The sequence below is a fragment of the Patiria miniata genome, unplaced genomic scaffold (assembly GCF_015706575.1).
Source record: "Patiria miniata isolate m_02_andy unplaced genomic scaffold, ASM1570657v1 HiC_scaffold_7, whole genome shotgun sequence".
Classification (NCBI taxonomy): Eukaryota; Metazoa; Echinodermata; class Asteroidea; order Valvatida; family Asterinidae; genus Patiria; species Patiria miniata.
Genome location: NW_024037074.1, coordinates 8,282,422 through 8,307,767, shown reverse-complemented (window position 1 = coordinate 8,307,767; position 25,346 = coordinate 8,282,422). Strand labels below are relative to the sequence as shown.

Genomic DNA, 25,346 nt, shown 5'->3' with positions numbered 1-25,346 from the left:
TGTAGAAAATGTTTGTTTGTTTCGTATTCGTATTTTCTGTTCAATTTTTTTTTGGGGGGGGGGGGCGGGGTGGTTGTGATCAAGTGGTAATCTTAGCAGGCAGCGGTGTTTTTATCTGCAGCACGCATCGTCAATGAACCATGATTTATATTCAGCAATAATTCGATGCTTATTCATAAAATAACAATGACGTCATACCATTGCTATCACTCAGTCATGCATGTACTACCATAAGGCATTTCAAATAACGGCTTTCGTCGAGCTGCCACTGTGGCCTATACATGAGTCACCGTAAGATCGTGCGTGCCACTGAATGAAGGTGTATCAGTCATTGTCGTAAGCGACCCAGAATGCACTGCGTTTCCTTCACAATAGATTGCTACAGAGATTCGCTATATGGCCATTTTTTTGATAGTGTGTATGCGAGCGAAGTTATTAGCATTTAAGAGATATATGGAGAGAGTTAAAGTATTGTCGGCCAAGAGGGCCAAAATAAAAAAAAAATGCCAAAAGGATAAACAACAATAAAAACAATGGGTTCGTCTTTTTTGTTTTGATTGTTGTTTGTCCTTTTAGCATTTATTTAATTTTGGCGCTTTTGGCCGCCCATAGAAAAGCCTAGTACGTCATATCACACAAAAGGCTCAAAGACCGTTTCACGGACACCGCCATCTGTAATCACGTGGTAATCTTTGGGGCTTTTCAGTGAAAATAATGTCCCATGATCATGCTGAAGGTTCAGTGGTATGATAGGACCGCAATTCAATTTCAATGGAATGCCTCCAAGTGTATTTTTTGTGGCATACATCGTGTTTTAACCAATCACATCACCCACCCTAACATCAATATTTATCACGCTGTGTGGATGGAAGACACTTCGGTTCTCGTAGTGTTTTCCCTTCGATTAAACTTATCCTAACCAAAAAAAATATTCCATGGAAATGGACATGGTTTGAACCTTGCGATCCATATTCCATTCCACTATTGGCTTGATAAAAGGCTGGACCTTTTTCTTTAATCTCTCAAAAGACAGCGGAGGTCTCGGCTTCAGTGCCTCTGTACATGGAGCTATAAAATACATAGCTTCATGCTCTGTACAGCTAGCAGTTACTTTTACCCAAGGATCCATGCAAACCTGTATTTCCACACACAATGCCAGTGTAAAGTATCCAACTGTGTCACAACCCATTGAGAGTTTTGATTTCTGCGCTCTCCTCATTGATGTAATGGTAAATTGTGTTGTGGGTCAAACAAACCTTCCTCGCAGTCTGTCACGGAAGTCAGTCATCCAAAACTAGCTTACGCAACCCTTTTTTAAATAACGGGCACAGTTAACTGACACTCGGACTCTAAACCCAGTCAGTTACTGCACTCCGTTATTTGCAGGGTACACGACCTACCAGCTTGTTCAACAACACCCTTTTGATTGAATTTCTCACATGATAGCTGCATCAGATAGGCGGGGAGATACAATAACTTGAAGGTCGGTTGTTCAAAGCGGACAATAACTGAATGTGTGATGGTTTTTCCAGGAGGCCGCATTTCTAATGCAGTGTACTTTGGTCACTGGTATTCATAGGTAAATTCTGTGCACGATACATTGGGTGATCGTTAGGCATGCTGCACTAATAATGGACTACGTGGCAACTCGTATAGGATTGGCTCAGTAGTCGGAATATTGCAGAGAATTGACTAATGGTGGTTCACCTTGCACGCCGGTGGAGCCATGATGAAGGTAGGAACCAACAGTTTAAGGGTTTAGTTTAGTACTGTAATTGGTGGTGGTACTTAATTCATGTTTCTTGTACACCAACTAAATTCAGCTGGACAAGTAAGGAAGTGTAATTCGTCACGTCAGTGCAAAAACTTCGTAACTCAGTTTTGAGGAAACGCATAAGTACAGGGTATCTCACAAAAAACGACCCTTCAAATCCTCCTCTTTTTCACAGCTTACACATTTGCAAGTATCGATACACATTTAGAGAGTAGGCCTATATTTCATTAGCTTTTCAACACCGCAAATCGGCTAAACATTTATTGAGTTATGACCAATTCAATAAGTGCCAGTAGACGAGTGCCGATTAATCTGTCCAAGTAAACCTGATGACAATCTGAATTGTCATTTGTCAGGGATGTGTGGTCAGGGTAGTTTTGCAGTCTTTATTGTTTAATCTTTCTTTCTTTATTTTGTTCTTTTTATTTTGTTACTTTTTAAACAATGATCATTAGGCCTATTATCCTTTTGGAAGTAACGGAAGTCCTGACAGGACTGTTTGTTTACAAGCCCGTGGGAACGGGGGGTGCTGTGGGCGCTGCAGCACCCCCAATTTTTTTGATTGGGGTGCTGGAATATGCTTTAGCACCCCTACTGCAGGGCAAAAATGTGTTCCAGCCAGCAGTGTTCTACGACGATGAAATTGCGCCGCTACGCTAAACATTATGCTTGTTCTATAACTATCTCCTTCGTTTTGTTCGTTTCTAGTTTTGCCGCGGCCAAGCGCGGCGCTTCGAAAGTCTAGCACAAACACTGTAAAATATCAAAAGGAGGTATTTTCTAAATCTTCAGACTGTGCAGAATCGATATTTCTCTCAAGGTATCTCAAATCATGACATGTCTATGATATTTCCGACATGAAAGCCCATGATGGAAACTTTGACCGGAAAGCAATAACCTCGGCCATGATAATGGTAGCAAAGTTGTTTCTGCTTGCCAGGATTTTTTTCATTCGATCTTTCAATAGGGGCAAAGTTCATACCTTTCCCCTGAAGGTTTTTCTTTTCATTTAAAAGTTTCACTGAAGTTGCTAGCAATCTGTAGGCCTATTCAAACATTAACAAATAGCAGGGTTCACACACATCCCCAACCTAATAGGAGTGGGACGGGCCGGCTTTCATTGAAACTAGTCAATTCCAGTGAAGTTTCGTTTTAATAAAAAAGCTACATGTATTCATGGTATTCAAAGTTTTCCTCATAAAAACTCAGTAGACCGATAAATCCTTGTCTAATCCCAAACGTTTAGTCTTTTATATTTGCCATTCCCTGTACAAACAAATAACACTGCAAATTTAACGAGAGCTACATCGTTTGGGGAGTTAGAACTATGTGAATATTTTTATGAAAAGAAATTCATCCGCTTCCAGTGGAACCATTTGTTTTAACTTGAACCAAAAAAACATCCTTTCAGGTTTTATAAGTTTCAGTGTACTTCAGTATATTTCATCACAGTGCATCCAGAAACCAACATTTTCCGGGGCATTAAAGCGGGGCCCCTGGCCCTGTGGCCCACGCCGTAAGGGCTCGGAAAATAAAACAAAACATACACGAAGGAATTTACTAAATGTAAGAAAGCAGCCTTGCAACAATAATATTTACATGCGATGTCATGCATACTGATACAATTCTTTTTCCAGAATTAAATGGAATCAAAAATGGAGATAAAAATAAAAGGGTTCTCCACTTTTCAGTACAGTTAAACGTTTTAAGAGCAACAGTATATTTTAAACAAAATGAGGAAATAAATTGTCTTTATAATCTCAAAAAACTTTTGCTAAAAAAGTCAAATGAAGTGGCCATGAATCGCCTCAGATTGCACCACAGAGCATCCATACTCCAAATTAAGCCACGACGTATAAGGGCTTTGCGCTCCGCTATGGCATTAATTTTGTCCGTCCTTTAGGAATTCCAGCATCCCCTGGCAAAAGTTTGTTCTAGCGGCAGTGTTTGTTTAACTTATAGATGTTTATTATATTGCTCTGGCTCTGCCTTTATTGGTAGTTTTTTTTAATGCAAGTTTCTGACCGTGTTCTTATTGTGGCAGTCAAAATATCAGCCTCCCCACCATGGACGAAACGAAACAGTGGTTCTTGTATTCGGTTGGCCATAACTCAATAAATATAGTTAGCCGATTGGAAAGATTTTTTCGGTGTTGAAAAGCTAATAACGTGTATCGATATTTGCGATGTATTTCTTTTAAAAGCTGAGAAAAAGAGGGGATTTAAGGTTTCGGCTTTTATTGAGACACCCTGTGTGTATCCCATGGCCCGTTAACTTCACATTGTGTTTCATTAATTGAAAAGATAAGGTACAACCTCAAGCAGACACATTAGTCAGAAACATGTTTGGTGTGTTCAATACATACCCTATGTGATTTTGGATAGAATAACTCTTAAATGAATGAAATTACTTGAAAAGAACTTGAGTGATTTGAAGTATTCTTGTACTATATATATATAAAGAAAGCTTATATATGGGCTTAACAGGCTGCATCGAGCTGTATACTCCCCAGGGAGCTGAGATGGTATTTGAAATGTTTCATTGGCCCAATGAGCAAGGGGTAATAATGATGTAGCACCAGTCCTGGTGGATACGTGCGCTTTATAAATATCCACTATTATTATTATTATCCTTGATTTTAAAAGTGCTACATGCAGAACTTCACAAAACAATAGTCCCGACATTAAGGTTTTAGTTTTTGTACTCACCCTGTATATTATGCCCTGATTGTATGGCAACAGAATTCATAAACAGCCATGTGTTTGTCCACAAACAACAAGTTGTTCATTGCATATATTTTAATTGAATTTTTCCCTCACCCCCTTAGAACCGCGCCTGAGTAACACATGTTGGAATAGTAATAATAATTAGCCATGCATCATGTCTTCATTTGTTGAATACTAATGCTGATCGAATATTGAATTTCAGTAACGACGTAATTCAAATAGAAAACAGCATACTCGGTGTTGTGCCGTCGAGTTATTGAGAGAATAAATACGTCGGTCGGAAGGACGACCCGATATTGAATTCACATCACCCGACACCAATTTTATCTTTTAATTTGTAAGTAATAATCAAACAGCTGTCGCTGTATTAGATCGATTAGAATTATAATTAATTTGTAGGACTTGCAGGCTAGTAAGGTCTTCTCTTTAATACGCATGCTTGAAACACATCGCGTGGGTGAATTTTCGTTCTTAAATTGTGTTTAATCAAGTCCTGTATACTCATCGATGAAATAAGTTTCACCCGAGTTTATATTACCCCGATTCATGGCTCTGGAGTATTTTTTTTGTCAAAATGACGTTATTACCAGTCACTATTTGTATATTGAATATAAAAGGGTTGTACACAAAATTCATGGATTTTCTTGGTATTTATATGGTTGAACTGAGACTGAGACCTCGTAAACACAGGATGTTTTGTGGAACTTCACGCTGGCTGCCCCTGCCTCTGCCTGGCAGGAAGTTCCTTTGGTCTGTTACACTTTTGTCTAGGCCCTACCCTTCTCCGGTTCTGTAGTGCTAAAGGCTGATAAGCGACACTGCCGAATGTGTGCATGTCATTGTTATACAGCGTGTGTTAACTCAATGGGCCTCATTCACGAGTCGGCCATATTGAATTATGTTTAAAAGCTAGTTTAAAAAAAGCAGAAAAACAAGGCTGCATTGTGCCTGCATAAATAGTCTGGGGCTATCCCTGTTATTCACTTAATGTCATGCATGCGTTCAGGGAGCTCGACAAAAATGGCCAACTTGTGAATAAGGCCCTTGATAGGCCATCGGCCTCGGTCCAAAATTTTGGCCATCGGTATCAAATGATCTGAGGGGAATAATCGTCATAGCTATTTTTTGGCAAGGTGTACACCTCCAGAGTTGGAAAATATGTGAGATAGCATTGCAGCGGTGGCTAATTTTTGGGTGCTATCACCCTTTTTTTCAAAATGTCCATCAAAATGCACTCTAGGGGCGGTATACCTTGCTCATGCGCACTATAATCATTTATGCCCTGATTAGATACTGGCCAAACCCCCAGGCTGATGGCCTATGATGACAATATATTATTCACGAAGCCGAACAGATTTGCAGCAATCTTCTACTTTGTTATTGACATTTTCTACGTTACGAGGTTGGATTATCTTATTTGATTGTCACAAATAGGTTGATTAATTTTCGGAGTCAATTATTGTCAGTTTAGCCTTAACCATCCCAGACCATCATAATCCAATAAGAGGTTTGGACGGATTTTGCAAACGTGCAGTGCGTATAAAAAACGCCGCAACCGACAGATGATTTCTAATTTTGTTACGATTGTGTAAGTTACAGTGTGCCTAGTAGTAGCATCTTACAGCCATAAATCTTCTCTTTTCAATGGCATATCAGGTTTTTTACATCAGGTTATGGTTAACTGAATAATTATTGTTTTTGCACAATGGGTCAACTTAAGCAGCTCGAGACCATGTTTTGGACACTGCCGTAATCATTGGTTAAGTAGCCAACATTAAAAAGTAAAAATGCCCGTCATTGCAAACAGACAGAGACGTGTTGCATGATGCATGATGCGATAAAAGACAATCTTTAATCTGTTATGTCTTAACTGGTAGGTGCATTCTTGCAATAGTACTGCATGCAATGATTTACTGGGCCAAATTCCATGTGCCAAATTAGGCTCGGGACCAAATCAATGCATGCGGCCGGGGCAGGCAGTTGCTGTATAAGGCCAAAAAAAAAAGTCTCCGGTTTCTGGTATGCGCGCGCGTCGCCGTAGCCATGCGCGTCGGCAAAATGAAACAGTTTTTTTTTCAATGAAAGATGATGTCTCAAAACCGCCAAACTCACTGGTTTGACTGGAATCATGCTGCTGCACAATTTTAACGTGTTTTTAGATTGGGCTATGGTCGAGAATAAGCTTTATGTGGCCTCTCTGGACTCCCATATATTTGCACTAAGTTTAGTCGGGCACCATTTGCAGTCATCAGCCGACATTTGAAGCAAAAAAATCAGGTAAAAAAAAAAAAAAAAAGCCGCGTCGCCGCACCACTTTTTGGGCAAGCTCCATACCAGAAACCGGAGACTTTTTTTGGCCTTAGAAGACAAACGAAGGACGCTCACAGGGGGAACGGAATGATAGAAACGCGTTAAAGGGAATGAAACGAACTCCAGTGATGTGCACTGAATGAGACACAATAGCATGAATCTGGCAAAGGGACAGAGACAATGAGCATACAGAATGGAATAATACTTTATTTATTCAGATTAATTGGTAAAAACACCTGTCTCCCAAAAATACAACTATCCAATTAAAAGTAGTATACCAAATTTGATTAAAAACCGTCCAACAGAGTAAAAATACATTAACAACAATAATTCCCTTAATTACAATAATTCCAGGCCTGAATAATATGAAAAATATGTGCGACAATTACATGTAGTCGTGTATATTATAATTATTTTGAGTTGCATTATAACAGTGTGTTAATTATCTAAAATATCTGAAAGATTAACGAAATACAAAGTCAATTGCAAGACTGAGCAGGAAAATATATACTAGAAAAACTGCATAGTTATATTTCTACAGAAATTCTATTGATAGAGGATAGTCGTTGTGTTTTCCAAGCTTTTGATAGCATTTTTGAATACAACCGTTGAATGTCAAAGAATCGAAAAATAAAAGTTTTGAATTTATGGGACGGAGCAGCGTTTTGTGCATTTTCACTTTGACGTAGGCCATGATGACATTTCATGCCAGATTGACTTATTCCTTAAACTTGAGCACCCTTCGTATTTCTTAGACCTCATGGGTAGACTTTATGCGTATAGCGGCCGTCTTATAGGGCATCCTTTGTTATTTTAGTTCAGTAACAATGAGTGCTTAAAAGGTTTATTTCTGGTATTTCACAGCAAGACAAATGTATTGCCTTGATGACTGCTACCTATAAGGTCCATATACGCCTTTTTTGAAATATTGTGGGCAAGAGAGAGCGCTTTTTTTCAGTGGGTGACCTCTCTTGTATATTCACCCCGTAAATGTATTATATTATGTTCAATAAAACATGACAAAAATAAAAAGCCCCGCTTCCTCCTTTTTTTCAAACACCCGGACGAGAAACATGTTTTTTTTTATTCGGCCTAAGGAGCCAGCCGACAGGTTGCTTGTATGAGGCTGCATCCTAAGACCAAAAAAAAGTCTCCGGTTTCTGGTATGCGCGCGCGTCGCCGTTGCCATGCGCGTCGGCAAAATGAAAAAGTTTTTTTTTCAATGAAAGATGATGTCTCAAAACCGCCAAACTCACTGGTTTGACTGGAATCATGCTGCTGCACAATTTTAACGTGTTTTTAGATTGGGTTGTGGTCGAGAATAAGCTTTATGTGGCCTCTCTGGACTCCCATATATTTGCACTAAGTTTAGTCGGGCACCATTTGCAGTCATCAGCCGACATTTGAAGCAAAAAAATCAGGTAAAAAAAAAAAAAAAAGCCGCGTCGCCGCACCGCTTTTTGGGCAAGCTCCATACCAGAAACCGAAGACTAATGGTGGGTTTTTGAGGATTCGGGAGGTTTACTAGCTACAATGCTTATAGAAATTATATAATTTTTGTAACGGATATTGAGATTCATCTTCCGTATTTTTTCTTTCCAATCTTTGCACTCAGGTAGAATGCCTTTCTCGTGTCACGGGACTGAACTCAGTCTGGAGGGGAAAAAATAACACTTTGCTCAAAATTATTGACTGCTTTATAAGTTTGTGATTCGCATCGGATTTAGGGTTAGAAACTTCGTAGGGAGTTTCTTTAATGCGTCAACGATGGGCTTCCTGAGGAATTTAGTCCGTCTTAAGACGGTTGATTTGAATCCGGAATACGCGCCACTTCGACGATGCCTGAACACTCTGGATCTGACCCTACTTGGTATAGCATCAATGATGGGTGTGACCTTATACATCTTAACAGGTGTAATCGCTAGTGATGCTGGACCATCGGTCGCGCTGTCCTTCCTCATCGCCAGCATCGCCGCTATGTTTGCCGCAGTGTGTTACGCAGAGCTCGGCAGCATCTTCACCCGGACTGGCTCGGCGTACCTCTTCACTTACTCCACCATCGGTGAGCTACCTGCGTTCATCGCCGGATGGAGTATCATCCTGGAATACTTGTTGAGTTCTTCCGTCGTCGCCCGAGGATGGTCTGGTTACCTGGATTCAATGCTTGACAATCGAATACAGAATTTCACACGGGTGTGGGTCATGGGAGGAGAGCTGTGGGACACGCCTGTAGTGGCGTCCTATCCTGATCTAGTCGCTGGGATTTTTATGTTTTGCTTCTTTGTGATTATAGCACTCGGCGCCAAAATCAGTGCCAATTTCAACAAGGCCTTAGTGGCTATCAATTTGACCATTGTTACTCTGATAACAATCGGTGGTTTTATGTTCGCTGACGGGAGGAACTGGTCCGACCACGGCTTCTTCCCGAACGGTTTCCAGGCGACGCTATCAGGCGCTTCCATCGTTTTTATTGGCTTTGTAGGATTCGACATCATCGTCGTTTCGTCCGAGGAGGCCATTGATAGCCAAAAAGGAGTCCCCCGTGCTGTGATAACCTCGATCGCTGTCGTCACACTCGTTTACACATTGGTGTCTGTGAGTTTAACCCTGGCTGTGCCATATTCTGAGATCGATCTGCGAGCGGTCCTGGCCACACCATTCGTATATCACGGCTTGTCTTGGGCTAAGAATGTCGTCGATGCGGGCGCTCTTTGCGCCATGAGCGGATGTATACTATGCTCCATCTTTGCTCTGCCAAGAATGGCTTACGCCATGTCTACAGATGGTGTCTTCTTCAAAGTCTTCGGTCGCGTTAATCCTACCACCCACACGCCACTAATAGCCACTATTTTCTTCGGAATCATAGCTATACTCATGACAGTATTCATTGATATCAAAACGTTGTCCAGTGTGCTATCCATCGGTACCCTTACGGCCTTCACTTTGGTCGCGGCCTCTGTCATGGTCATAAGGTATAAACCGTCGCAACTTACCCATCAGATCCAGAAGATAGCCTTAGTGACATCACAAAAGGGCGACAGTGACCACGACACTGACACTATCTCGGACAAATCCAGTTTCTTAGACCCTAGGGAGGATAAGCCAATCCAGGGGGGTACTCTGAAGCCGAAATTCCGCTTCCTGACTGTTATGGCGCGCTATGAGCCAGGCGTGGTCCCGATGATCTGCTTCTTCGCTACAACTTGTCTCCAGTTTGCAACCATTTTTGTGATCGTCGTCTTCATGGACAACATCCAATCTGGAGACTGGTGGGCTATTCTGCTCGTCATAGTATTCGGCAGCTCGGCTATTCTATTGATTGTACCCATCCCTCTGCACGAACAGGTGGACACCAAATCGAATTTCAAGGTAGGTGAATTAAATCGATTCCGTTAGTAGTTTCACAAACTCGGAGAGGATGAAAAGAAGCATTTGACAATAAAGCCTGTCAAAAGTTCATCTTTACGAATGAGGACCGTTGGACAAAATGGTTATCAAAAGTAACAATAATCCCAGAACTCAAGGTTGTGCGCAAATGCATTGATAGTTTTCCAAGGGCGGATCCAGAACACAATTTTGGGGGAGGGCGAAAAATTGTTTTGGCAGTCCCCCGAAAAGTGGGTCCAAAAAATTACGGCGTGGGGTCGGGGTCCGCTTAAGGGCCCCTCAAAAAGTTTGGATTCTAGATGCTCTGTGGTGCGATCTGAGGCAATTTCTGACCACTTAACCATTTTTTTAAAGGAAAAGATGGTGGTGTACGCAGTGCCTGCCTTTATTGCGACGTCACTTATAAAAAAAAGAATTGGGTCCGTTGGGTTTTTTTGGGGGGGGGGAGGCATGGATCCCGTTGCCCCCCCCCCCCCCCGGATCCGCCTTTGTAGGTTTCTTGTTTATGTAAATCTTACGGGACAAATAAAAAAAAAAAGCTGGTCCAAACTCAAAATCATTTATTACTGGTCCTCGGTAGTAAAGTGTAAAACCAGACTGTGGTATGTTTGTGCGTGCGTTTGTTGGGGTGTTGGGGATGGGGTGTTTGTGTTTGTGTTTTGTTTGTTTGGGGGGAAGGGGGGGCTGGTGTGCGCTTAAGACCACTATTCGAGATTTTAATACGGCATACCCCAGCACTCATAGCGGTCGTCAGTATCAAAACACTGGCAGCTCACTGTGATTACGCTTATATAACAGAGATGGTTTGCATGCTGAAGTCAACAATATCAGTATGTATGTTGCAGTTAGTCTGTGTCTGAGACGAATCGATGGAAACCCAACATGTTGTACTGTATGCACTCATGACCACGTGCAGAGCAATCTTTGGTGGAGTGTATACAGGGCGAGTGGAAAAAATGGAAACCCAAATGGTGCCCTCTATTTTTTAAAGAATTTCTCACGTAGCGTGTTCCAAATCTAAGATATAACAGCCCAATTAATGTCTTCTTTCAGTGAAAGAATCGTTCAAGTCGCTCATGCACTTTTCCGGTTAGGTCATTTTGAACACAAAAACCGTTTTTAACAACGTCCACGGATCTCATTTTAAGGTACGTGATGTTTCAGTAAAAATTAAACCATGTCGTATCCTGAAAATGATATCAGAATAATCCCATAAGTCTCCGGGTAGCCAAGTAGAAGGTAGGGCAAGACTATAAACTCTTGACATTGTGAAAGCGTGATATTTTAACATTGAAGGCAGAGAACACTGTCATGGTTATGCGAGTGTTCTGATGTGGTTTTTGTTTTTGCTAAAATATCACTTGCCTTTATTGTGATCCGTGGACAAGGTTACAAAACGGTGTTTGTGTTAAAAATGCCATAACTGGAAAAGTACATGAGCGATTTGAATGATTCTGCCACTAAAAGAAAGCTTATTAATTGGGCTTTCATATCCTAGATCTGAAAAGCGCTACATGCAGAATTTCTTTTAAAACAGCTAGGGGCACTATTTGGGTTTGCTTTATATTTTTGACTCGCCCTGTACACCCACTTTCACTATCACTCGGTAGGATTGAATGGGCTAAACCTTTTCAATATTCTCGTTTTGTTGCCAGACGCCATTCGTTCCTTTGACGCCCATGTTGAGTATTCTATGTAACATTATCCTCATCATGTTACTCAGCCCAGCAACGTGGCTTCGCTTCGCCATATGGATCGTCATGGGTGCGTATCAACTTATCCACTTGCGGAGAAAAAATACATATTCAATGTGAATATAGAATCTCGCTAATTAAATTGTAAGCATTGTTGACACAAATTAAACTTGAAAACATGGCATGGTCTCAAGCTGTCACGATACACACGCCATCTGTGTTGCTGATAACCCTGGCAAAATGTTGACAGCGCGACTGACTTCTGTGATATCATTATTTTGTATTCATGTTTAAACCGTCAAGTAAATTCTGCTGGTCCCAGAGGGCCAGCCTAGTGCCCTCTTTACGCCTATCTGACTGACTGACTGACGCGTGAGCTATCGCATGGGCTCTGTGCGCAAGTACCCCTCATGGTGACCGTAAGGTCATGGCCAAATTCTGTTAAATGCACTTCAAAAATCTGCCTAATTCCACAGATACACTACAAATACTTAAAACACATGCAGGTGTTTGTAGTATTGCCTTAATTAAGGTTCAAATTACATTATAAACAATCTATAGTCACATAAAGACGTTATGAAATGGCGTAAGTTTCAGGCAAAACGCGGTTGCGTCACGACGAAGTCCGTTTCCCAGTGAACCTCAGCGTTTTTACCACTTTTAAGAGCCCCTTGCCCATAGACATTATAATACGCGTAGCATTTTTCTCACAGGCGCAATAGCAAATGCCTTATCTAAGTTTTACTATAATGTCTATGGGCAAGGGGCTCTCAAAAGTGATAAAAACGCGCCCTCTTTGTTGGCGCACGGAGCCCATAGGATCACCCCGTAACGCCAATGTAATTAAACCAGAAACAAGTAAAGGCTTCCAGTGAATAGCCATTCAATCGACACCAGCTTTTAATACCAGGCTTGGTCTTTTTATAATTTCAAGGTTGGACTCCAGCTGATTCCGACGATGTTTTCATTGTTTCGAAATGATTATTTCTTTCATTGTTTCGACCCAACAGGTATTGCCATCTACTTCTTGTACGGCTACTGGCACAGCGCCGAAAGCTTCGCTGTAAAAACCGTCTCGTTCTCATCCAAAGCAGAGTACACTAGACTGAAGACTGACGATGAGGGCGCTGAACAACAGTGCGTCATGGAAGGATCGCTAAACATGCCACAACCACACAAAAAGGAAAAGGAAGAATATCTCGATTAAATCGCGCACCATTAAAAACATCAGTGGCATATACACACAGGCGAATCTTTGGGTGGGATGAATGGACAGATAATTGTGCCATTTCTTATTTTATTTACATGTACTTCACGTTTGAAATAATTGCTTTGGCACTAGGCTGTTAACATCATTGAACGTGAATAGATCTTTTTACACAAAAATGACATCAAAGATGTTGCATTTATCAACTTCGGTAGATATGGAAGATCGACTTGTTATAGCGGTGGTCAGTTTGGTTGGGTTCGTTTGTTGGAGAATTATTGGAAGGTGCACAATAATACAGTAGCACCAATCCTTTAAAAAAAGTGAAGAAAGGCTGCCTAAATGCGCGCACATCTCAATTACTTATTTCTTATCGAAATATGTATCGTCTTAAAACCTTATCAGTAAACACTAGTATAAGGATCATAACACTGATAGATTGTTTTTAGCGATTGCTTAAATTAGTAGTTCCTTTTCCTGATTTGTTCTTTTTTCTTCGAACGAGTTTTCCGTTTATTTCAACAAGAAAGAAAAAGAGCTTTTTCTACATTGGCGTCTGCAAGCGCATGAAATACAAGGTTTTTTTCTGGAGTTGCTTTTGCACCTCCATCGTCGGAATCATCGTGGGGCCGAAAATAATTTGAAATTGGTAAAGGAATCATTCCAGTCACCGTGGCAGATTGTGTTATCGTTCGATGTCTCATTAAAGAAAAAACACAACTTCTGCGTTTAGAACATCGCATGGCTTCTGCAATTTAATAGAAGTACATTTTGTAATTGGACAGTTCAATTGAACACTTTACTGCCATTGTATGTAGTTTAATCATTATATTCACGGAATTTTTTTTTTTATACAAGTAAACACTTCAGGAGCACATTTATTCCATTCTCCTTTTGGAAATACATCGATAATTAGAACAAATTAGTACATAGGAAAATAAAAAAAATCACTATATATCGAATATTTATTAAACAAAATAATGCACGCTTAATTGGAACTAATCATAAAATAAGACAAGACAGACAAGACAGAAAGACATGACTTAAGCCGACAGCAAAATAATACAAAGAAGGAATGTAATATCTGATGACTAAAGACTTAAATAAATTGAGACAATTGTGACTAAAGGCTACACCTAGCTGTTCATTGTTATCAGTTGTTGATTGATAATCGATCAGGCCTTGTATTTGTGGTACACAGATGTGTGTTTTTAATTTCGTTCCATTTTGTTTATTCACAAACTTGTCAACCCCTTTACGAATACAAATACGGTGTCCCAACTGGAACAAATATAAATTTGAGGAGTGACAAACATGGCCAAAGGTGGCCAGACTCTGCCTGTATGATGCCAATTTCAGAAATTTAAGTTTTTTTAATACACAAAAACTTAAACACATATACATGTACACTGTATACCTCTTTCTATGTAAAAAAAAAAATTAACATTATATTTAAACATACAAGTATAAAGTACATTTCTTTTTCATGAGATAAATATTCTTTTGCACAATTATTTGTATTAATGATATCAAAAATTCAGTCTTATCAAGGGACTTGCAGCTGACCAATCAGAGATTGCCTTCTGAGAGCATCAGGATAGGGTTATCCTACATCACACGTGATTGGTTGGATGTTTGTGACATCATCCACAGGATGGGAGCAGAGTGGACAGGTGTAGGAGGGATCTGCTAGAAAATTACTCTGGAGAAAAAAAAAATGGGAATAAGAAACTAAAATTGTTGCATGTTCCATTTTAATTTTACATTCCCCTGAATATAAAAATTATCCTAGACGACAAATAATTACTAATACTAAAGGAAACTGTTTGTGGTAAATTTAATCATGCTGTCATTCATATAAACATTCTTTGTTATTCATACAAGCGTTCGTCCTGTTCTGTTTTTAGCCCATATAGTAATTATTAAGTCTTGATAGTGTCAATATTGATAATTCAACGTTGAATAATATTGATATGCAATACATGTAACTCACCTGTACACAATAATAACAGAAGACATGATGGCAGCCTATATGTCTAGGTATGGTCGGCCATTCACCACACACTGCACACTCCTTATACAAACTCCGATCTCTTTTTACTATCGCTCCGGTCTCGGCCCTTTGGGAGGGTGACGGACGGAAGAGTTTCTGTTGCAGGAAATTACGGATGCGTCTGAAGTTGACAAAGGGCAGAAGGAAGAAAAGGAATTCTGCAAATCCGTGCCACAGGAGTTCCCTGGTCATGAACTCAAAACTCACCTAAAAGGTAAATAAATAAAAATAATAAAGTTTTAGTTTTGTAGTTTCCTGCCATAGGAATTACTGAAAATCAGTGAAATTATAGAAATTATGGATTGCAATCATCATACATGTACCTGTCTAATTGACTGTTTTTCAGCGAATTGAGCTCTAATCCCTAGAAGTCGCTCATGAAGGAACTGGTAGCGGCCATCTTGTAAGAACACCAAGAAGTTCACTAGCGATGCCACACTTAAAAGCTTTTCAAAGAAGTAAAGTGCCTTCCATATCTGTTGGGGAAAAAAAGATGAAATAGAAATTCTCTTCACTTATTTATTTGAATTATTTGTCGTCGTTTTTCTTTCAAAAAGATTTGACATTTGATAGTGAATTTATATCTATTCACAAAACCGTACTCTTACTCTTGAAATCAACAACTAAATGATTTATACATGAACATGTACTTACTTTTCTAAAAGCTTCAATGTGATTGGTCGAACTGGAGAGGTCAGCTGATCTTTCCTGCAGCCACTTTGCACCAATCAGGATGCAGGCATACAGTAATCGTTGTCGATGACCTAGGTCAGGGGTCATTGAGGCCTCGCTTCCATATTTCAGATTCATTATACGCTGACCCAGTGTAGCCCCAATTGTGTTGATCGAAAACTGTGATACAGAAATATAGCAAATTAAGTAATGCCTGATATTGAACAATGCTTACCATCTTATTGTTACATTAGTATCTTCAGTCACTCGATTTTTTTCAAAGGCCCAAGCAGGCAGTTTATATAAAATTAACTTTGTTGATACATTTTTTGTGTCATTACCTGCCATGTTAATAGTCTCAAAGCAGCATTCAGTTCCGGCTCAATATATGCAAGCACACCAGGCTGAAAATAACCAAAGGACAGAAACTTGATAGGCCTAATTCAATCTTCAAATGGAATTATGCTGCTGCAGTGGTGGGGTTACTGAAGTTTACTTTCAAACACATTTTACAAGATTAGTCATCTCATGCAAAAACGTCATTACATACTTCATATTACTTATATATTAGTATTATTACCACCAAAAAAGGTTCCAACTTCTGAGGGAAACCCAAAATAATCTTTAAATTCCAAAATCATTTAATAAATCTGTACTTCACCTTGAAGAACTGAAAGATCCTTTGGAACTGGGATTTCAGAAGTTGATGAAGTTCACTGTCCAACTGACTTGAATCCAACTGAAAATTGAAATCAAAAGAAATGACATGATTTATAAATTTATTTATACTTACTGCAAGTGCAAGCATAGCATGCGGTCAAAAGACCCTCTGTATGCAAAAATCCATCAAATAATATAACTTTATTAGTACCTGACTGACTCGAAGTACAACCTGATTTCTACTTCCGGTTCCAGTTTCTTTATTTTCAGACGAACCCTTGGTGGCTGCCATTTTGTTTATTGACGATCGTTGCTTATTAACAGCGCCCTCAAGTGATAACAATTTTATCATAAACAGCCGTCGGGTCTTAACCAAAAACGGAAATTGACCAATGAACGAGTTCGTTTCATGCATTGATTACACACACAATGCAAATTGGTTTGAATTTAAGCGCTTTGACCGGGCTGAATAAGTGGACGATTCGGCTCTTTTTGTGACCTGTTTACCTTGTTTACTGAACGTGAGTATTAGCGACTTGTTGTTTACTTTGAGCTGCTAATTCTTACCCGAGGGAATGAATTGAAGTATTTTAAAAGTGAATGGACACTGAGTAGTGTGTACGGTACGAAGTGCCGGTGGTCGAGTTGACGGTGCATGTATGCAGACACGGTTGTCAGAATTGAAGGCTGATGCTGATCATGATGATCGTTTAGTGACGGGCTAATTTACGTTCGGATTTTGGTAAGCCGTTTGACATATGTCAACTAAAACATCATTTAGAATGTTATTTATTCATGTGATTTTTCCTATATTCCTGTTCTCCAGGTTCTTTAAAGCAGTGTTTGGCCAATAAAAATGGAAGTTATGGAAGTGTTAACTTTCAAGTGTGTGATTGTGAAGTGATTTGAATATGCACAAATTGACAATATTGTCTTACTGACATAAATTTTAATTTGACCCAAAAAAATTGGAAAAGTGTTCTTGCCAAAAACTTGTGTATTTTTGCTGGACTTCCTGTTTGTTTCGTTTCCCCATCCCCCCCCCCTTTTTTTGGTTGCAATATATCACATCAAGCCTTCTTAAATTATATTTTATATTAATTTATTAATAACAACTACTTATCATGCGTAGTTGTAAAGCACAGGGAATGCCTCTGGCTTTAATTTAGTTCAGTTCAGTTATGTTCAACTATGAGCTTTAAAAAGGATAGCTCCATGGACCATGGTTCAACCATGGAGAAATAAAAAAAAATACATCATTTCTACATATTTCTATTCCTCCACACACCACAGAAAGGTATGGAGTTGGAGGTTTTTTTTTTAGTATTTTGAAATATTACAGATGGTCATATTTTTTTTGTTTCTTAGCATTGCTGTCTTGTTTTCTTATCCTTTTATTTAATGGACAGAATTTATAAAATACCAAGTAAAAGTTTTTGACCTAAAAAATGACATAGGCCTACTTTACCTTTAAACTTTTAACTAAATTTAAGGAGGCAAAACAATGTTAAAATTGTAGACTACTTTTTTTGTCCCACTTTTTAGCCAAAACTATGAGAATTTTTCAGCTTATTTTGAACCCAAACAGGAACTAAATGTGATCAAGCTAACAAATTTGTAGGTGTTATCTATGCAACTTATTGAAGTTTGTTACAAATAAAGTTTCATTAACTTTAATACATTTCCTATTTAGTTAAACAAAAATGACATTATTTCCTATTGGATCCTAATTTATAGAATGAACCCTGTACAATGTACTGTTTACTTGAAAATGGAACTACCCCCTCTTGTGACAAGATTTTGACGAGCGTGTTTCTTTTGACACTATGAATGAAACTCTAAGATACATACAGTGTATGTAATGCAAGAATCTTACTCATCCAATATTATAATTACCATTTATAGGATACAAAAGATATCAGTTAGCAAGGAGATTAATCAAATAAACATGTGCTTATGTGGCAGGTTTTCAAACTTTCATTTATGGAACATGTACAAAATGTTTGTCTTGCTAATTGATGAAATGAGTAACCACCATAACTTTACTTTCATTTCTCCATTTGAAAATAAGTGCTAAGAACTCACAATAATAGGAATGATTTTCATAAGAAAAACCTGTATTTGCAGGTTACACATAAAGTTGTTTAGCAATTCAAAAAATTCAACCATGGTTAGCCAGTAAAATTGTATTCAATATATCCAACAATAAATGTAACTGATAAGGAAATTACAGCGACATCTCATTTTACACTGAGTAAATATGCACCTTTGAACTTTCCCAAATGGTCTCCCTGATGCACGCCCACCTGCAGAGCTTTTGTGGCTCCCATTATATTGGTAATAAACACAAGTGTTATGAACAAAGTTTTAACTTGGTCATGTATTCTTCTGGACCCCCTTCATTGTCTAGCGTAGGTAATTCCACACATCTGTAGTTTATCTTTTTTGTAATCAATCAGAGATCAGAAGTTCAAATTTCCAACAAGCACGGTCTCCTTCCTAATCAAGTTTCTTTAGAATGTACAGGTTGCTCTTGAGTAGTTTGGAGTAGGTCATTGTGGCTATTAGTGCGACTAAAATACTCAAAATTTAAATGGATTCACCCAGTTTGGACGATGAAAAATTGGCCGCGGAGGCCGAAGATAATAGTGACCACGACGTTGTTGAACTTGAAAGTGACCCCAGTGATGTCGGCAGTAACGGTGTCGTTGAAACAGGCAGTGATGTAAGTCAGTCTTTAAATCATTTGATGTGAGAGAAAGCTCTTGAAATACTTGACAAGTTGGATTTGATTGGAGTTGAACCTGAGCAGCATTTATTGGATATTACATTCATGTTGTGCATGCTATGTATGCTGTTGCACTTGAAGAACAGTTGAGGAGTGTTGTTTCTCTACTCAAGATACTGCTATTCATGCTGGACATCTTCCTGTATCTATGATATCTACTGTGCGTGATCCTTTCAAAGGACCAATATTGCTGCATTGTGAGACTTTTCTCTAGCATTTGATCAAGGTCTTACTCTTACGTGCTTTACACACAATGTGAATCTGCTTAGCTCTCTTTTAGTTGGATGGATTATATTATTAAATCACCCTTCTTTATCCTATCTGTGTTGCATAACTTTTCCAGCTTACTGCAAACAAGCTGTGTCTCTTATGAAAAGAACTTGTGTGTAGGCTCAACATCTTAACTGACGAAGCTGTGGCGTTTGTTTGCATGGATGCACCATCCATTTAATTTTTCGAAAGTGTACAGTAAATTGACTCAAGAAAAAGCTTGGCAAAAGGAGAGCCTTCACTTCTAACAGATTCCGAAGTGTTACACTACTTTTAGCTGTGCGGAATTGGCATTGGATCTGATGACGAGTCTTGAAACTTGAGACGGTTACCATGGAAATGGAGACATCTATCGATGATGCCTGTGTTGTGAAGTGATGGGCTCCAGAAAACAAACCTTTATCATTGAAATTGTGATGATAGTAAGTAGAATAAATGCTTGCACATGTCTTTATCTGATTTGAAATCTTACTCTAAACATCTTACATTAAAAAACATACTTTTTTGGCAGAATTATACAATTTTACTAAGGCCAGAAAAAAAATATTCGGTCTCTGGTCAGACCAAAGTTCCGGAATTGACACGGCCGCGCGGCTTTTTTTTTTTTGTACAGACAAGGTGGGGTACTATTTTGCTTTCTTGGTGTCCTCATGTACATTGGTGTCCTCCATAATTTGCCTTGGTGCTTTCGATCATTTGCCTTGGTGCAATTTCCCATTCCTTGGTGCTCTTTGGTAAAAAATAAATTGAGGAGGTGAGGAAATAGAGGGTGCTGTTGGAGCTACCGTGGAACATTTTGGGAAAAAAAAAGATCGACGCGCATGATTAAAATCGATGCGCGCGCTGACTAGAGACCGACTTTTTTGGGGGGGGGGGGGGCCTAATTAAGAATTTTTAAATCCAGTGTAAAAACGACCTGGTGTTTATACGGTTAGATGTGATTTACTACATTTTTGCACCATTTATTTACCAATTAAATTAAAGATTTTGGAAGATTTGCATCACTTGACAGAGTAAAGACAAATAAAAGATAAATGTAAAAGCTAATAAACCAGTTGACAGTTAAATCAAAAGGAGATTATTGGATTGCATCAGGCCGCCAGGGGTGCACACCCTGATTTTAAACCTTTGAAGAATGCAAATAGAAGTAAGATAGTGCAGTGATTATCATGATAATGTATTAACACTGTTGGTGTTTTCCCAGGGTTAAATGGTTTTGAAGAGTTTATCTTGCAGCATTGGCAGTTCATCTATTGTTTCTTAAATATTTAGAGAACTTGGCATGGAAAAAAATAATTATACGCAACATTTGGTAACAAACATGACAAGTCTACTTTTTGTTTGTCCTTCCGTAGTGTTAGTTCTAGCAGAGTAGTCTTGTACATTTCAACAAGATGTCAATGTTATTTGGTTACAAGTTGGTCAAAATTGCTTTGGCGAAACGTTTGGAAAGTTGTGTTCATTTGAAACTTTACTTTTAGCATTAACAGTAGTTTGTTGATAAAACAGATCGTTAAGAGCAGAAACAAATAACTGCAGCCTGTATGGGAGTGATGCTCTCTTTCCAAAGTTTTGGCATGCCAGTTACATTTGCAGTTGCTAAGATTTTAACTTCCAGAGTTATCAGAATGTTCCGGAGTAAAGCTTTGTTGACTTAAAATCTTTAAAGACCAAGCATGATGCTACCACGCTGGGGACGCGCAGCGTGTGTGCATAACGGGCAAATGCACACTCAATTCTAAGCCTGTTTGCCTAATTCTTTTGGCAGTTTACTAGCACGCCTTTTGTGTCAGAAAAGAAGCAAGGTTGCCAATAAAACGATATTGATTATTGTACTTTTTATGCCTGGTGGTGGACAACAAAACAATTTTTAAGGGCAGACAAATTCACGTAGTGCAAAAGTGTGTCGATATCTAATAACGTATGCGTGACGAACTTCAAATCTTGGCCTGCAGACAAATTCATGTAGTGCAAAAGTGTGTCTATATCTAATAACGTACGCGTGACGAACTTCAAATCTTGGTTTGCAGACAAATTCATGTAGTGCAAAAGTGTGTCGATATCTACATGTAATAACGTACGCGTGACGAACTTCAAATCTTGGCCTGCAGACAAATTCATGTAGTGCAAAAGTGTGTCGATATCTACATGTAATAACGTACGCGTGACGAACTTCAAATCTTGGCCTGCAGACAAATTCATGTAGTGCAAAAGTGTGTCGATATCTAATAACGTACGCGTGACGAACTTCAAATCTTGGCCTCTGATAAACCGACTGATCGGACTTTTATCACAATCGGGCAAAACTTCAACACCTTGAAGTTTTCTTCTTCTGTTGTATTCTAGACAGTAATCTTATGTCACGGTAGTCTTGTGAGTTGTGACCGTAGTAAATTTATTCTTGTAGAAGTTGTGAAGCGACGTGATTTGCAAAACGGATTTTTCAAATGACGATTTGTAGACCGTAGAAGATACACAAAATTGCAGAACTTAGTTTTTACATTAGATGAAAGTAAAACTCCTGAATGTTATTTCAAAGAAATGTGTGATCGATTACATTTAAATTTGAACTTTTAACCCTGTAAAGTTTTTAAAAACGAATTCGACAGTTTATTCCTGTGTATTGTTATCGCTTTTGTGGCGCTCCATTTGTGATCGTACAAATATTCTTGCGAAGTTCCACTTTGCTGTTAAATCTCAGCTGTACGCTTGACCAAACCCCAAAACCCCTTGGGCAAATCTGGCCCGTCACTAAGCAACGGACGCTATCAAGTAGCGTCCCCTCTGCTCGCGTGGGGTCGTTCGGCGTGGGTAAACGCCCACCCTGGAACTCACGGTCTTATCAAAGGTGCACTTTAACCCCCCTCAGCCGACAGGTGAACTCAACCACTTGATTGATTGGTTAACTTCGTTCATTCAGGATCACATCATGCGTGTGTGCAGGATGCCAACAATTACACTGGTACTCTGACAATTGTATATACATGTAATTACATAGCAGACGTGTGGGACCAGTGACGTAGTATACACGTTGGATATGGTGAATGAGTGAACGGCTGCAGTGCAAGTGTGTGTACATCGTATTTTGGAAAGGAAAGAGGCGGATTTCTCGCACTAGCTTTCCGCTGGGATTTCTGTTGTTCAATGGACTTCCGCATGAAGTGAACCGCTTCCTTCGGTGGCAGTTATCGGCAGGACCTCTGTATTGCTCTCGCGACTTTTTTAGATCGTTTTCGCTGGATCCGGATTTCGGAACAGGTTGTCGCGTTCCCCGACTCAATGTGCCGCTTCAGCAAAGGACCCCTGTAGAGTTGTCAGTCTATCTTCAGTCTAGATCTGCCGGCTTTTCATCTTTGGAATTGTTGAGATTTGAGAGTCAGTCGATTAACTTGGATTTTAAGCTGCTTAAATATCAGCAGTCATGTCTATGAATGGAGACGAACGTCTGGAGCGAGTCATCCAGGTGAGAATAATTTATGTAAAAATAAATTGTAAAAACTAAAATATATGTAAATAAACTTAACTTATTTTCTAAAATACAATTCAATTTAAATTCTGTCATGTCTGTGGGAGTTGAGGGAATTTATTTTGACAAAAATATTCTTTATTTGGAAAGAATGTTGCAACCTAATGCCACTTACTGATGACTTAGGTCAGTCATTGCAAAACTGTTGAAAAGACATGAATCTGGGACTGAGAATCATTTCCAATTTTTTAGGTAGGCCTAATACTAATACTTAATAGTTAAAAATAATTCTTGACTCTCCACAAACGTTAAATACACAACAGCCAAAGTTACATGCATATTTGAAACATCTGTTCATTTGTTAAACATAAAGAGGTCAAACGTGTTTTTTGTTTTTGTTTTTTTCATTTTCTTTGCCTCACCAAAATTATTCTGCACGGAAAAGAAAATTGATCTTGATTTAACTGACATTTTCTTTTTCTTTTCATTCAGAGATTTGAAAGATGCGCATTTTATTTGAACAATTTGAAAACTGATACTGTTAAAACCCATTGATAATTTGCAGTGATTGGTTGATACTACATTTCAAATATTGCCCCTCCACAATTGCCGTGATTTTGACCCAAATACAACTCTTGATAATCTCTGACCACAGATCCTATTGATAAAACAGTCGTTAATAATTCCCCGACATGTCTAACATCTGTCCGACACCTAGCCTGCATGGGCCATGGTTGCAACCAGGTTGTACCGTTGCCATGGTTTCATTTGACGGCCCTTCAGATGGGACGCCTTTGTCGAAAAATTGGACTCTGCATTGGAGGATGCTGTTCACTTGTCATTCATCAAATTGCTTGATTGACACTAGGACTGCAGAGTACCTAGAAACTCCTTGTCCACTTAAACAGTAGTCATCCGTTTAATTACGTACAGTGTTGTACAAGCCAGCATCAATTTCTTTTAACAATAGAATTAGCCATATACTTGTTAATGCACATAAGTCCCACTGGATTTCAATGCCAGCATCCTTGCTTGCCTAACTGCTTCCTACAGTCATAATGCTAGGTAGACAAAGGCCTGCATTTCAGATGCATGTCCTTTGTACTTGACTCTAGGCTAGTGCTTTGAATTACCCTTGCAGGCAGCATCGTTGTTAAAATATTCGGGAGTGCATTTCCTACAGATATTGGCAGTTAATTGTGCAGTGTTTCATAAAGGCTTTTATGCCTGTTAATGCTGCATTTCTACCACTTTGAAATGAAACCTGATGATGCACATTCATGGCTTTCCTTTACTCTCCAGTAAATTGTTGACAAAATTATAAAATACAACAAATCAGCATGGACTCTACTTCAATATGCACAGAGAAATTGTGTCTGAAAAAAAACTACCACTTTTTTAATGGGAATATAAAGGGAGGTTATTATTTTGTCACAAGTGGTAAACACTGCAGTTTACATTCTCATAAATATTATATGCAGCTGTATACAAATGAAATATTCAAGAAGACTTGTAATAAGCTTGATTGGGTAAATGCAATGTTTTTGATTGTCCACAAGAAACCACTTAGAGGTACACACAACCTGCACTCTGTATAAAATAACTGGCCTTGTGTTTATTAGCTGTGCATAGAACCATGACGACCTAATGGCTAGGGGGGGGGGGGGCATCTGTCCAATTTTGTGTGGGTTTATAAATGCTGGATTTTCTGCTTCAGTAAAAATTGCCAACCACTTGCACACGCAGTGTATTCTTTGTGTACGTTTCTACTCATTTGTGTATGTTATATGAAGGCCTTGGACTTCAACTTGTGTTTATGTAGAAATATTGGTTTAATTTTTGTGATATACTTCCTGTCTGTGGTTGTGGTCTTCCTGCTTGGAGTCTGTTGTATTTTATTTCTGGGTAAGTGTGGCATAGACTGATAAACATGACAGGAAATGTACCATGTGGTTATTTTATCAAACCTAAACACATTGGAAGGGAACATGGTTTGTTTCTCGTTTGAACAATTTGTAAGCAGATGTGCATCATGAAGTTCTCTGAAGAGAAAGTGGGATTTGATACTGTCTGTGTACTGTGTAGTGCATCTGTTACAAAGACTCTTTCATGCATTAATGATGTTATTTATACTGGATGACTTGTCATTGCAATAACAATGCAGAGTAGCATTTAGCATTGAGTATAAGTACCTGCTTGTTGTACTGTTGTGTTGCAAGTTCAGCTTTTGTTACGAAAAATTCCACCGATAAAAAATTGCATTGCTTTTTTAAGAGTTGCCTTTCGGTTAGTAAACCTAAATCTATCCACATTTTGGAGTTAGTGACTTGGTAGTCACA

At 39.0% G+C, this 25,346-nt stretch overlaps 3 protein-coding genes across 9 annotated transcripts in view; 2 read left to right on the top strand and 1 right to left on the bottom strand.

The window, feature by feature from the left end:
* Positions 1-1,028: 1,028 nt before the first annotated feature.
* Positions 1,029-14,231, top strand: LOC119744840 (cationic amino acid transporter 4-like). 3 transcript variants are annotated; one of them, XM_038221011.1, is made up of 5 exons: positions 1,029-1,483; positions 1,580-1,735; positions 8,426-10,179; positions 11,853-11,961; positions 12,902-14,231. In XM_038221011.1, the coding sequence occupies exons 3-5, from the start codon at positions 8,578-8,580 to the stop codon at positions 13,096-13,098; spliced, it is 1,908 nt and encodes a 635-aa protein (XP_038076939.1). In that variant the 5' UTR covers positions 1,029-1,483; positions 1,580-1,735; positions 8,426-8,577; the 3' UTR covers positions 13,099-14,231. The 3 variants fall into 3 exon arrangements, with proteins under 3 accessions (XP_038076939.1, XP_038076940.1, XP_038076938.1); XM_038221012.1 differs by having other exon boundaries at positions 1,029-1,735; positions 8,430-10,179; XM_038221010.1 differs by having other exon boundaries at positions 1,029-1,735.
* LOC119744841 (peroxisome biogenesis factor 2-like) lies at positions 13,418-16,926 on the bottom strand. The gene is made up of 7 exons (XM_038221013.1): positions 16,695-16,926; positions 16,485-16,562; positions 16,165-16,227; positions 15,806-16,003; positions 15,475-15,627; positions 15,092-15,358; positions 13,418-14,800 (listed from the first exon to the last, which is right to left on the bottom strand). Exons 1-7 carry the CDS (start codon positions 16,896-16,898, stop codon positions 14,702-14,704), a joined length of 1,062 nt encoding a protein of 353 aa, XP_038076941.1. The 5' UTR covers positions 16,899-16,926; the 3' UTR covers positions 13,418-14,701.
* The window catches only part of LOC119744838 (rootletin-like), a 49,539-nt gene continuing 41,062 nt past the window's right edge, over positions 16,870-25,346 (top strand). Inside the window, exon 1 of one of the 5 annotated variants that reach the window (XM_038221006.1) lies at positions 16,870-17,004. Coding sequence is in view for 3 of the 5 variants with exons in the window: in XM_038221004.1 (XP_038076932.1) it covers positions 19,919-19,963 (45 nt within the window). In the remaining 2 variants the exon portion in view is untranslated. Of the gene's footprint in view, positions 17,005-17,205; positions 17,226-19,886; positions 19,964-22,551; positions 23,005-25,346 lie in introns of those variants that run through there. The other 4 variants (XM_038221007.1, XM_038221004.1, XM_038221009.1 and 1 more) reach the window with 4 other exon arrangements.

Bases quoted from the DNA above. Each gene is read 5' to 3' on its own strand.
- LOC119744840 (XM_038221011.1), top strand. From the start codon at position 8,578: ATGGGCTTCCTGAGGAATTTAGTCCGTCTTAAGACGGTTGATTTGAAT. The intron at 10,180-11,852 runs GTAGGTGAATTA...TTTTGTTGCCAG, and splicing joins ACACCAAATCGAATTTCAAG to ACGCCATTCGTTCCTTTGAC. The intron at 11,962-12,901 runs GTGCGTATCAAC...TCGACCCAACAG, and splicing joins CGCCATATGGATCGTCATGG to GTATTGCCATCTACTTCTTG.
- LOC119744841 (XM_038221013.1), bottom strand. From the start codon at position 16,898: ATGCATGAAACGAACTCGTTCATTGGTCAATTTCCGTTTTTGGTTAAG. The intron at 16,563-16,694 runs GTACTAATAAAG...TTCAATTTTCAG, and splicing joins TTGTACTTCGAGTCAGTCAG to TTGGATTCAAGTCAGTTGGA. The intron at 14,801-15,091 runs GTGAGTTACATG...TTTTTTCTCCAG, and splicing joins TCTGTTATTATTGTGTACAG to AGTAATTTTCTAGCAGATCC.